Below are 13,847 nucleotides of genomic sequence, written 5' to 3'. Positions count from 1 at the left end.
TGCACATATGGAAGGAACGGGTAGTGTAAGGGAAGGGCAAATCCCACATTGTAAGGGAAGGACTCTAAGGGAGCACACAGTGTTGGGAAATGACATTGCACATGCTGGAAGAGCAGGCAATGTATGGGAAGAGCACTGAGCACACTGGTAGCACAAGCAGTGTAGGGGAAGGACGCTGCACACTGGAAAATCAGGCAGTGTTGGAAATGACATTGATTGCAGTATAAAGCAGGCAGTGTAGGTAAAGGAAACTGCACATGCTGGAAGAGAAGGCTCTATAAAGGAATTACACTGCACAGTAAGAAAAATTGCATTCATTGAGGGTTAGTCATGCAAAGTGCACTTACCAGAGTAAAGAATGAGAGCTGAAGTGACAAAGCAAACAGAAGAAAGAAAGAAAGCAGTGAGAAAAGAATAGAAGGAAGAGAGATTGGAGGATTTGGCTTTCATAACTAATACAATATAAAATGAGGCTTTGACAATAAGAGACAAGGCAGCGTGTATTGGGAGAATGCTAAATCTTGATGGTTGACTCGAGATATGGTGTAGGACCAGCTTGATCTTTGAATTCACTATGCTAAATCATTAGGCTCATAGAAAATGCCAGACATTGTAATGAGATAAACAATTCCTCTTACCATCAGCAGCATCGGGTCGGAAAGTAATCTTTATGTCAAACTTCTTGTGAGCATCTTTTATACTTGGCAAAGTCAGGTAAGACTGGTGTCGGCCGGTGAAATAGGGTACAACTCTCTCTGAAAATAGATGACATTTACAAATACAATACAAAATGATTTACATCCATAAAATGAACATTGTTCTGTCTGAACACACAAAATGATCATTACCAAGACCTCACCTCGAACCTTCAGCATAGAGAATGCCGTCACTCTACCCTGACGGTTGGCTGCGGTACACACGTATGTACCGGCATCTTCTGGCTTCACGGACAGGATGGTCAACACATTGTTCTCAATTCGAGCATTAGAAGGGAGGTCTCCTTCCAGCTGGAGGGGAATATCAGTGTCATTATTCTGCCATTATGGCTTGGAATCAGGAAAGGTTAGTTAAGGCCATGAAAACGTGTTTTTAAGCAATAGTTCTGTCCACCTTCTGCTGTCCCTGGCATTACATCTTGTTGAAGATCTTACAACTAGCCAAGAAGGAGCGCCACAAAAATCAGATCAAGAGCAGAACATACATTGGCTGCAATGGGACTGTGAATACATTTTAGATGTCCTCCTACCATACAATCTAAGAACAGGCTGTGCCCCGTGTGCCTAGGTATGGCGGAGTTTCATTCTTCCAATGTAAACTGTGCTCTGTGAGCCTACAATGTTGTTGCACATACCTTGGTCCATGTTATTTCAGGGACAGGAAAACCAGATGCCAGACATGGGAACACAGCAGTTGATCCAGTGGTTATTTCTTTCATCTCTGGCTGAGCAGCGATTTGTGGCACAGCTGGAGGTGGGAAAGATTTTTGTTATAAATTATTAGGAAAAATAAATACAAACAGAAGCTCAGATAAGCCGCCACTTACACTGCACATGGAGAATTACATGAGACTGCACCTCTCCCACATCATTGGTGGCAGTACAGCGGTACTGCCCAGCATCGGACTGCTTCACCTGTTCAATCTTCAGCATTCCACCACTTATAATGACGTCTGCTGGCATTCGGCTGCCAACCTTGCTCCACGTCACCTTGGCTCGCGGGTCCCCAATTGCCAAGCATTCAAACTCCACTGAGTTTCCAGCCAGCACGGTCTGCACTGAGGTGCGAATGTTAATTCTGACCTTGGGCAGAGCTGAGAAATACAAACATTTTCAAATATTGCTTTAGGCTTGTCACAGAAATATCACAAAGGTTTACAGACTATGCCCCAGGGAAATCTGGGGGGTTTGCATCAAAACCACAGGAAAGGTTTCCAAAATTCTAAAACCAGTTCTTACAGACAATTATACCTTGCCAAATAGCAAATTGCCTCTAGCAGGCTGATATCTTGGCCAGGACCTATAACATCTAATGTTCTTCTGACTCTTAACCTCATCCAGGGTGGTTAACATCTAATGTTCTTTTGGCCCACAGACTTGTCTAGGGTGAGTAGTATCTAATGTTCCTCTGACCTATTACCTTGGCTGGGGCCAATAACATCTAATGTTCTTCTGGCCTACAACCTTGTCCAAGGTGGAGAACCTATAATGTTCCTCCGGTCTATAACTGACTGATAGGGATAATATCTGATGTTCTTCTAACCTACATCCTCATCTAGTGAGCTTAATGTCTAATGTTCTTCTTCCCTATAACCGTGTCTGGGATGTATAACGTCTAATGTTCTAGCCTACAACCCCATCTGGGACAGATAATATCTAATGCTCTTCTGGCCTACAACCTTTGTGGATAACATCTAAAGTTCTACTAGCTCACAACCTTGTCTGGGATGGATATTATCAAATGTTCTAGATTACAACCTCATCCAGGTTGGATACAAGCTAATGTTGTTATGAAGCTTACCCTCAGATAACATCTAATGCTCTTCTGGCCTACAACATCTCTGGATAACATGTAAAGTTCTACTAGCTCATAATCTTGTCTGGGATGGATCATATCAAATGTTCTAGCCTACAACCCCATCAAGAGTGGATAACATCTAACCATCTAATGTTCTTCTGACCCTTAAACTCATCCAGGTTGGACAGCATCTAATGTTGTCATGAAGCTTACCCTCTTCGAGTGCAGATAACATCCAATGTTCTTCTGGCCCACAACCTTATCTAGGCTGAGTAGTATGGAAGTTTCATCTTTATAACCTTGTCTGGTATGTATAACTTCCAATGTTCTAGCCTACAACCCCATCTGGGGCAGATAATATCTAATGCTCTTCTGGCCTACAACCTTTGTGGATAACATCTAAAGTTCTACTAGCTCACAACCTTGTCTGTGAAGGATAATATCAAATGTTGTGGCCTACAACCTCATCCAGGTTGAATACCATCTAATGTTGTCATGAAGCTTACCCTCAGATAACATCTAATGCTCTTCTGGTCCCTAACCTTGTGTATGGTGAGTAGTGTTTTCTGGCCTATATCCCTAGCTAGGCCAAATAACAGATAATATTCTTCTGGTCTATACCCTTTGATGTATACAGATAATAATTTGGCCTATAGCCTTACCCAAGGTGAATAATATTAAATGTCTTTGAATCCTATATCCTCATATAGATGGATAACATTTTTTAGGTCTGTAACCCTGGATGATACGAATAACATCTATAGTTTTATGGGTCTATCGCTGTGTCTGGGACAGTTTTTTAGTAATATTTTAATACCTCTGATTTCTTTATACCTAGACCTAAGCCCTAAACACTGGGGAACATTTGTCAGCACACATTGTTACATATTTTAGGTACGTACCTTGAACAACCAGTTTGACGCTGTCTTGGGATTGACCAAAACGACTGCTTGCTCGGCAGGTGTAGACACCTTCATCACGACGATCCAAGTTTACAATCCTACAGAGAAAAGCAGCAAAATCCAGACATTGTGTGTCACTCAAGTCTTCATTGTTACCACACATAGCACAAGCTCTACAATCAGCACCCTGGTATTATTAAAAATAGAAGCTTTAACATACAATGACTGTTACATGAGGACCTAACACTTATATTCATGTCTTTGCCCTGCTCCTTTAACAAGTCTCACACTTTGGGGTTTGGTGAAATACTTTGCAATCAGCACATCTAAAGGCATGCTTTGAATTAAATCCTTCATATTACAACAATATGTATGATGATGTAATTACAGTAAATGCAAACCAATTATTCAGTACAGATTTTTCACTGGCCTGGTCTGACTCAATATTTTTCCGGTAAGAATGTGCAATAAAGAGGAAATCGGGTTTCTCTTTAATAGAATAGCAATGGATATATGTGTAAGTAAAAGGATGACATCTGTTGTACCTAAAGGTATAATCTCACCTGAGCACTGCGCCCTGGACACTGTGATTGGAGGAGAGTGCCCCCCCTTCTTTTATCCACCGGATTCTGGCTCTTGGATCTCCAATCACATTACAAGTAAACTCAGCTGACGCGCCAATTGCCTTTGTGTCTATCTGAGGTGAAACTCGAACAGAAAATGGTGCTGCAGAGGAAGATAACATATCTTGTCAAACTTACAAATTCCTGAACACGAGCATTTTACAGCAGCACTGTGAAAACAGCGTACCCTGACTTACCCAAAACACTGACTTGGACATTGGCCTCACTTCTGCCGACTTTATTGCTGGCCACACAGCGGTAAGTACCGGCATCTCCAGTTGTTGCCTCACTGATGTACAGAACTCCATCCTGTGTAGATCCTGAAAGAGATCCATTCACTTTGGTCCACTGTAATTCAAGTGGAGCTGTGCCGTGTGCTAGGCATTGTACCCGGATGACTTCTCCAACAGCCACGGACAGCTCATCAGGAACCGTGGTGGCATACGGAGGATCTGAAGGAGAACACGACATACATTTTACAACTATTATAAAAAAGAACATTTTCAGTGGCAAATGTTACAGTATAAATACATTTCTAAAACCCCTCCTCTGCAGACAAAAACTTACTCTCTACATCTAGTGTAATGAAGATCTCAGCATATCCATCAGTATTGGAGGCATTGCAGATGTACTTTCCTGAGTCCTGCTGGGCCACCCGGGGGATGATGAGAGTATTATTGATCACCTGATGCTGCCAGGGAAGAGGAGCTCGAAGTTTGGACCACGTAATGGTTGGCGTTGGGTTTCCTGTATGATAAAGTGAAGAAAACAAGAGGGATTAAAACCAAATGTGTGACAGAGGAAGATTCCACAAACCGCATCATGAACAAATGGAAAAAGTGGAGCTGCTGATCGGGGCCAGTGAACTCCGGAAACTCAGGATGAGTGGCTGGTTCCAAAATAGTCATTGAGAGACTAGTACACCTCAGATGCACCTTTAGCACCTTACTTTGTAGCAGTAGAACATTAGTATCTTGGTGTCCAACCTCCACTATTCAGGTAAATCACTCTTTATATTATAAAAGAAAGCTTTCAGAAAAACCCTGCAAAACAATAAGCTAATAACAGATTGGCACATATTGCTCACCTGTGGCAGAGCATCGGAGAGTTGCAGTTTCTCCAGCCAAAACTACATGGACTGGCCGGTCTGCTAAGACTATTGGAATTCCAGGTTTCTCCACTTTGCTTTCCACTCGCACCTCCACGTAGACTTGTGCAGTGCCATGTGGGTTTTGTCCGGTGCAGGTGTAGGATCCTGCATCCTCGGCCTTCGCTGATACAATCTACAACAGTCAATAAATCATAAGGATTCTTTCACTGATAAGAATAAAATCTGGCTGGCATTGTACCAAATTCTAAATATTGGGAAGAAAAAAGAACCATTAAACTAAAAATGCAATATAAGAACATGTAGGAGCATGTGTGGTGATTTAGCCATCATAGAATACCCAGTCGGATTAGGTAAAGTATCTTAAGAAGTGATGATAATATACAATTGAACGGGGTGGTGGTGGGCTCTGACCTGTAGGATGGCGTGGCTATCCAGGGGGGCATGGTTGTGCTGCCTGATGATCTGTCTGGATCCGGTACGCCGCCAGTTGACCACTGGTTTAGGGTCTCCCATTCCATTACATTCTAGGCTAATTGAGTCACCTACACCTATTGTGACGGGTCCTGGTGGAATCACAGAGACCGTGGGGCGTCCTGTAAAAAAAAACAAAAAAAAAAACAAGAATGAGAAGTCAGAAGTTCATAGAGAGTAAATGTATCATTTCAGAATATTCCATTTTACGTCACTATAACTAATATCTTGAAGCAGCTCTGCCCTTACAACGTTGATGTTAGCCCCTCTTGTAGTTCAGTTTGTTTTTCTCACCTATTTTTTAAGTAGAGATTCCCAAACTTCATGGTTTTCAACATTTCTTTCACACATCAAAGCTAAAATTGGACAAATGTGTGTTGGCTGCGATTAGGAAATGTTTATTATCTCAGGGAGGGCCTGCACACAGATATGTCATCTAACCAATAAAACTATACCTCTGCCCATTTCAATCAGGGCAAAATCATCATCTAACTAATCTTGGCGCTAAATCACATTCACTCACCTTTCACCACCAGCGTCACAGCACTGTCCACTGCCCCATAAAGGTTGGAAGCCATACACCGGTAGGACCCTTGGTTCTTGTGGCGAGCACCAACAACGGTAATGACGGTGCCATCAGAGCTGACGTGGACGTTATCTGCAGACACAGAAAGAGAAAATAAAGTGAGAATTGTATTTTGGTGCTTACAGCTATGGACGAGCTTACAGAAGTTCCAGGTTCAGCGGGGATATATCTCACACATCTCCCTGGAGGCTGACTGCAGGCATCCCGTCCTTCTTTAGCATCATACATGTACAGATCCATATTGCCATTCCTTCCACAAAAGTTTTGGGAGCTTTTATCTCCCCTTTTCTGGAGTCCATAGGATCCAAAAATATAGAGGAGCCCTCTCGGGTTATAACTATAAAGCAACAATTTCTATCCTAGGAACAGAAGTCTTTACCAGACAAGTTATTCAAGCTGGGGAAACTTACTACTCACCTTCAGCCACAATATACAATTATTCAGACTAACAACTTCTTATTCTTCACTACTACTATCATATCACCCAGCAATTATCTACTACCAATTAAGTCTCCTGAAGAAGCCAAATGGCGAAACGCATCGGCAAAATGAGAAAATCCTATGAATTCTGATTTGATCCATTGTGACATTGGTATTATAGTATGTTGTATATCACTTGTGTATACCTTTACCCAGCGCAGTTTGCTTTGTGTCTAGTTAAAAATGCTAGAACACAATAATACAAGTATAATTAATTTCATTGTTGCCACAAAAAGCCATCTCTCTCTTTCTTCTTTTTTGTGATATAGTGCATTTAGGCTTGGCAACCATTTACCAGCATTAGATTTCCCTTGGTACCTTACTACTCCTCTCCCTCATGGATCCCACACAAATGTTTTCTTGTACGGGTTTCCTATGGACACTTTAGTTTTGACCCAACACATACTGGAAGATTATTTCACCTTTAGTATCCACACAAGGGAAGATATGTGGTATTAGAAATCAGTTGGTGTCTGATGGGGTCCTAACAATAGAGCGACTGCAGAAGTGATGGCTTCTCTGCTGCCATCTTTATCAGTATCAATGGACCAAATCTAATCTGCTACTTTTCTGGGTCCCTGTCTTCCTTCAATCAGTCCCTGGTTATAAGGGCATATTAGGTGTTCCAGAAATACGATCTATAGCCATACTTCATCCAGTTTATTCATTTAGAGAACATGCCAGATAATTTAATCTCTCCCGTCCAACAATCTAATTTTCTGGTTACCTTGGAGCGGTTGGTTACTTCCCATTTTCCAGGTCACACGAATTGGTTGAGCTCCCTTGTGGACGTGACATTTAAATGTGGCATTTTCCCCTTGGAGTACTGTGGCAGTATGGGGATTAATGGAGATGACCGGGCTCTCCAGACCTGGAAAATACAACTGTGTATTACAACAAACATTCCACCAAACTCCCATCAAGCAAGAATCCAAACAGAAACTCACGATAGGTTTTCTGGACTCCAGAATGAACAGAAATGATAATTGAAGCTTTCAGGATTCCAGGGCCACTGTTGTACTGGCAGACGTATTCTCCAGAATCAGCGCTAGAGGCCTGCAGGATGCGCAGACGGGAACCGGAAATCTGGAGTAGGAAAATAAAACATTTATTGATCTGGTAAAACAGGAACAAAGTGATTAATTAGTAAATGGTGAGTTAATTCACAGTGCATGTTTAAGCTTAGACAAGACGTGCACGTAGACAAGAACCCAAACACCAACACAATCAATTGCAGCACAAGTACGTTCCCTGGCACCACAACACACAAATACCAATAAAACAATGTGGCACCCCTTCATGTATAGCTGGTGGAACCCTCAGCCCCCCCCCCTGGTGTGCCTGTGGTTGCAGAGGGTTAGCAAAATTCACCGTATGAAGGATCTCACCTCCTCCATTCGGCAGGAAGGTCTATAATACATGGTTCTACTGGTTCCTCCATGGAATATAAACTCTTCCTATCACCCTAGATCACTCCCCGACACCCTTACCATTGCCCCATAATTCCCTCATATATCCCCCACACTCTTCCCATAAGGCCAGACATTTATTATTTCTGGTATGTGCCCCTAACTTGTAGAGCTTATAGGTCAGCTCGGTACCTTGCATTTGGTGAATTATTTATTGTCATTTATCTATTTTACTGTTTTTGGCCTATTGTCCCCCCACCCATGTCTGTACCTGTAACTCATGCTATGTGTTTGCAATTGCTTGTTCACATTTATAACTGTTCCATCTTACCCTATTCCCCTTTACAAAATCAATAAATAAAGACTGATAAAAACCCAACACGCCACCCATTATTAAGGTGCAATGAGTCTCTGTTCCTATTTGCCATTGATGTATGCCCATCTGAGCGGTTAGGGTGAGATTTCTCACTCCTCATGGAAGAGTTACAGCCGGCAGCTTTCTTCCATTCCCACCTGGTGATTTGGGGAAAATTCTGTATGGGGAAGCGTCCAGGTAACGACGGCATTTGGATTTCCAACAACCACGCAGTTCAGATCCACAGTCTGACCTTCACTGATTGTCCCTGGGATCTTCTCGATGAGGATGGGGGTTGGCGGGTGTACAGGCACTGCAAGGTACAACAAAGGTTACAACATGGCTGAGCTGCTTCTAGCCTAAGGACCAGGTTTCAATAATGGAAAGTTGACACATTTTTGCTGCTTTTCATGTTTTATCTTCTTCTTCTAAAAAATTCTATTGATTTTCACTGACATTTCACTGCTTTTCTGTAATTATGAAAGCAGGAAAAGTCTTTGCCTGTTTTCTGTCTCCCTTCTGATGCATTGAAGAAGAGCTTTTCAGTGATGTGCTTTGTATTGGCTTTCCCTTTTTTGTTGTATTTAGAGATAATGAAGCCGTTGGATGAGGATGACACACACACACAACACATTGTCAGTAATATAGAAAAAGAACAACGCAGCAAGTAACAAGCCAACTATTGTAATATATATTGCATGTCACGGACTCCATTCCCAATGTCATCATCTTCATCTGCATTAGGTCAGGGATTATTATTAGCTGGAAATGGTAAATGTCTGTCACGGGGACACTGCAGGACACAGAAAAGGCTGTGGCCCTCAGACACACAGAAGTTTTTGTCTAAAGTTAGAATGTGCTGCACCAAAATGGCACAAAGAAGAATGTGGACAAAGCGGGACTTGTGTCATGATGACTATTATCCATCTCTAGTTCTTTCCATTACAGCCTCGTGTTTATTTCCCAAGAACACTGACAATATGAATAACACATTCCATGTGTGAATCACCAGTGAAACTGAGGAGCCTGAATGTAAATTGCAGGGATCACACCGGTCCCTGGCTTATTACAGAATAATACACAATTAGGAGACGGTTCACCTTGGGAGGTTCGTTGTATGATGACGTTGATGATGGCTTCCTGGATCCCAGATCCGGTGCTCACTCTGCAGATGTATTCACCGGAATCAGCTGGGCCGGCGTTCAGGATCCGCATTCGTGGCCCCGCGACCTGCCATGCAACAAATATAGAGTATTTTCCCCTCATTGTGTTATGTATCTAATATCTATTGCACAGGAAGATGTTGGCACTATTAAAATACCAAATTCAAAATAATAATACCTAAAGGAGAAAACAATGATAGGCAATTCATAAAGCTTAAACTTAAACCAGGCTTGGGCCCTAACAAACCTTGTACCTGACGTTAATTGCTCACACTAAAAGAATGAGCTTGTCTTTCTCCACATCCAGCGTATTCCATTTACACTTATTTCTTTGGAAAGTTATATAACCATTGGATTACCTGATGATTCGGAGGTAACGGGCGGCCCCCCGGGCGATGCCATGTCACTGGCTGGCCGGAGTATCCGTTAATCAAACAAGTGAGTTCCACATTCTGTCCCTCCTCCACGGTCTGTGATGATGGCTCAATGCGAATAGCCCCGGAGAAGTTAGAATCTGAAAAAAGAAGAAAATGTACAAAAAAACACTTGATTGAAGGAGAATATTAGGAGAAAGATTATTCCTGATCAGACGCTCAGCCGTGCATTGTTTTTCCTACAAATAAATTGATTGGCGTTACTCACTATGGTGAGAACCTTCAATTGAGACCAAGATGGAGGCGGCCTGGATCCCGGAGCCTCCGCTGACCTGGCAGATGTATTCTCCCGAGTCCCGAGGAGATGCATTGACAATCCGCAAACGGGAGCCGGACACCTGAAAGAGAACATTGGGGCAGCCATTAGGGTGCTGGACAGGTGACACCAGATTCATAGGAGGCCTGTTTAAAACCTAGGACTACCTCGGATAAAGATATAGATCGCCCTCATAGGTATAGATCGCCCCTATAGGTATAGATCGCCCCCATAGATATTGATCGCCCCCATAGATATTGATCGCCCCTATAGATATAGATTACCCCTTTAGATATAGATCGCCCCTATAGATCTAGTGGATCGCCCCCATTGATATAGATCGCCCCCATAGATATAGATCGCCCCTATAGATATAGATCGCCCCCATGGGTATTGATCGCCCCTATAGGTATTGATCGCCTCTATAGATCTAGTAGATCGCCCCTATAGATATAGATTGCCTCTATAGATATAGATCGCCCCTATAGATATAGTAGATCCCCCCTATAAATATAGATTGCCCCCATTGCATGTTACTGGAAAGCCACCACTATACCTCTAGACCTCACAAAACATAAACCTAATTGGATCATGACAAAGGATAGGTGGACATGCTCACCTAAGAATAACGTGAACAAATTTTACAAGACGTGGGACCCTGGGATTGCGTTCAATTCTGTGTAATCGCCCCGATAGGAACCCCCTCCGCTCCCCTTTCTTTTTTTACCTTTTCTTTTCCCTCCCAGATCCCTAATTCCCCTTTTTCTTTGTTCTTGTTATTTCATATTGGTAATTGTGGCCCCCTATGGTTGGGGGTCACCATACTCCCTGCCTGACAACACTGCAACCTTATTATTGGAGGCTTTTGCAGCTGATTCTTGGTAATGCTTGAAATAGCCTACAAATCTTTCTCAGTAACAGAAGCTGACAAGAATACAAAGCTAGAGTTGTGTGGAATACAATTTGTTTGTTTAGAAACGCTGTTTATGGAGTTTCATTGTATTTGTGTTTCAGTGTTCGAACATATAACTTACCAGAAGTGTCATGTCTGTCACATATTTGGTTGTATTGTTATGTATGATGAATACATGATACTTATATTGATGTCCCCCTTATTGGTTGTATTTCCCCTTAAATCCAATCCCCTAAAATACTGTACCTACCTGGTGATTGGCCATCAGAGGTTGTCCCTGCCTGTACCATGTGACTTCTTGATGTGTTTGACCTTCAACGACACAATTCAATACCACGGTCTTGCCTTCCACTAGGGAGTCCGATGGAGATTCCACTCTGATGGTTGGGGTGATGCCGGTGGCTGCACACATAAAATGATTGATCATTTGCAGCACTGAGAAATCATTAAAGAAGAGTTTTCCAAGCCATACTTACAAATGACGGTTCCAGTTCTGTGGGTAATAGTGACAGTAATGGAGGCTTGACGGGTCACTGCTCCCGAGGTGACACGGCAGATGTATTCGCCATTGTCTGCTGCCGACGCCTGGACAATTCTCAGACGGGAACCTAGAACCTAAAAGTCCATAAAACACTTTATAAACATACAGCAATCACCAGGAAGAAAACACATCACTAGGGTCCATAATATGGAACCAAGAGCAAATATTACTCCTAGTTCCCAAATGATATAATTTATTCGCACCGGCGAACCACAACAGATGCCGGGTTCTGGCACCACCAAGCTGGGTAACAAAGCCGCACTATTATAAAACTTACAGAAGCATAACCACAGCATGAAAAGTCAGATTGTATGTCAAATGATACAACTTGGGGGCCAGCAGTCGTATCTGTCCCCCCTGCATGGTGTTAGAAGGAAGAAAGTCTAACATGTGCTGCGGAATTACTGCCGTGTTCAATTCATCAAGGAGAAAGGGATCCGTACCGAGCATGTATCCATGCGTCCAGCATTAAAGCCGACACAAACCCAACAAAGAAGGCTGGACACCTCTAAATAAACCAAAAATGTTAGGGTGCAGCACCGCCCGTGGGGATCAAGACTTAGCTAGGTACACACCAATAATTATCACGATTACGACTGATCAACGATTATTCACAATTATATTTGAATGATCATATTGTGCACAATCCTTTACATGCTGTAACGATACGATTGCTCATATATAATCATAATAACAATAGTGTACACATGTGACATGTAAAGGAGAAAGTGTACTGCAGAAACATGCACGATCACTGAACGACCATACATACGATAGATCGATCGTCGCTCAATCAGATCCGCCGTGACGGTCGTTCATTTCCAATGACAGTCGTCGTTCATCAGCGCCATTGCCCACCTTTATTGTGAACAATTTTTGGCCGATTGGTTGTTCATTGTTCGTTTCAAATGATAAATATTGTAAGTGTGTACACAGCTTAAATGGGAGTGCAGAGCCTCCGGGGATACCCATGTCACACATCCCAGGAGACTCTGGCTGCTCCCTCTGATCTCAGGCATGCGCAGTGAGATCGTCTCTCTTGTTTTCCTGATCTCACACTTGCAAGATCTGGTGACGGAGCAAGAAGCCCGGAAGAGAAGAAGGTGGCACCGGGACAAAGAGGAATCCCAGGATGACGCGGGCCGGATCGCCCAAAGGCCCAGAGCCATCCAGGAATCTGCAGGATGAAAGGTAAGCATGATTTTGTTGATTTTAGTTCTTTCCGCTACCTGGTGATTGTGTGCGAGAGGCTGCCCCGTTCTTTGCCAAGTTACTTCTACATTTGGCTGTCCAGAGACCACGCAATTCAACTCCAATGTTTGTCCTTCCACCACCGAGCTGGAAGACGGTTCAATCCTCAGCGCTGGAACAAAGCCGGGTGCTGAAAAGGTGGAAAATGAAGTCAGCTGCAAACATTGCAGACCAAGAACCATCAGACAATATTTGGATCTTTAGAAGTACTTACAATGGTCGGATATGCGGGACACGGTGACAAAGGTCGATGCCTGCTGGGTGACTGTGCCGGCGGTAACACGACAGATATATTCACCAGAATCTGCTGCAGAGGCTTGTAAGATCCTCAGCCGGGAGCCGGACACCTAAGCGGGAAACACAGAACGTTCCCAATGGGATTTAGAGATAGAAGAAATCTGTACTTGCGGTTAGTCATATGGGCAGGAGATAATGTTCTCTTATTACAGAAGTAATATTGGGATTCTCCAATGGATACTTTTGTTGCGGTATGAGTTACCTGATGGTTGGCTGAAAGTGGAACGCCCGGTCTGTACCATGTGACCACAGCCCCGGGAAAGCCAGAAACCTGGCAATCCAGCTCCAGAGTCTGACCCTCCAGCAGAGAGCCGCTGGATGAATCGATCCTCAGTACGGGAATGTTATCCGGGTCTGGGGGGAGCAAAACATATTCTCCAATACTGATAATAAGATAGAGAGGAGCAATTCCTCCATGGGAAAGGACAGCAGGGCCAGGAGGTGCAGATAGAAAATGAAGAATAGGAAACAAACTCAGGACCATAAAACTTCAACCCAATCAGAAGAGGAAGAAACGCTCACAGCGAACACGCAGCAAGGA

At 43.2% G+C, this 13,847-nt stretch overlaps 1 protein-coding gene across 1 annotated transcript in view; it reads right to left on the bottom strand.

Annotated features, from left to right (window-relative positions):
• HSPG2 (heparan sulfate proteoglycan 2) overlaps positions 1 to 13,847 on the bottom strand; it is a gene marked incomplete at its 5' end in the record, with an annotated part of 68,374 nt that overhangs the window by 7,615 nt on the left and 46,912 nt on the right. The window contains 23 exons of the mRNA XM_072426714.1: positions 348 to 365; positions 639 to 755; positions 860 to 1,007; positions 1,352 to 1,464; positions 1,544 to 1,810; positions 3,417 to 3,514; positions 3,980 to 4,142; positions 4,237 to 4,491; positions 4,607 to 4,786; positions 5,127 to 5,322; positions 5,562 to 5,743; positions 6,145 to 6,279; positions 7,415 to 7,558; positions 7,635 to 7,773; positions 8,610 to 8,764; positions 9,552 to 9,681; positions 9,974 to 10,128; positions 10,257 to 10,386; positions 11,468 to 11,619; positions 11,694 to 11,832; positions 12,988 to 13,139; positions 13,224 to 13,356; positions 13,509 to 13,660. Of these exons, the coding sequence (XP_072282815.1) occupies positions 348 to 365; positions 639 to 755; positions 860 to 1,007; positions 1,352 to 1,464; positions 1,544 to 1,810; positions 3,417 to 3,514; positions 3,980 to 4,142; positions 4,237 to 4,491; positions 4,607 to 4,786; positions 5,127 to 5,322; positions 5,562 to 5,743; positions 6,145 to 6,279; positions 7,415 to 7,558; positions 7,635 to 7,773; positions 8,610 to 8,764; positions 9,552 to 9,681; positions 9,974 to 10,128; positions 10,257 to 10,386; positions 11,468 to 11,619; positions 11,694 to 11,832; positions 12,988 to 13,139; positions 13,224 to 13,356; positions 13,509 to 13,660 (3,453 nt within the window). The remainder of the gene's footprint in view (positions 1 to 347; positions 366 to 638; positions 756 to 859; positions 1,008 to 1,351; positions 1,465 to 1,543; positions 1,811 to 3,416; positions 3,515 to 3,979; positions 4,143 to 4,236; positions 4,492 to 4,606; positions 4,787 to 5,126; positions 5,323 to 5,561; positions 5,744 to 6,144; positions 6,280 to 7,414; positions 7,559 to 7,634; positions 7,774 to 8,609; positions 8,765 to 9,551; positions 9,682 to 9,973; positions 10,129 to 10,256; positions 10,387 to 11,467; positions 11,620 to 11,693; positions 11,833 to 12,987; positions 13,140 to 13,223; positions 13,357 to 13,508; positions 13,661 to 13,847) is intronic.

The sequence above is a fragment of the Pyxicephalus adspersus genome, chromosome 11 (assembly GCF_032062135.1).
Source record: "Pyxicephalus adspersus chromosome 11, UCB_Pads_2.0, whole genome shotgun sequence".
Lineage (NCBI taxonomy): Eukaryota > Metazoa > Chordata > Amphibia > Anura > Pyxicephalidae > Pyxicephalus > Pyxicephalus adspersus.
This window is presented reverse-complemented; position numbering and strand designations above follow the sequence as displayed.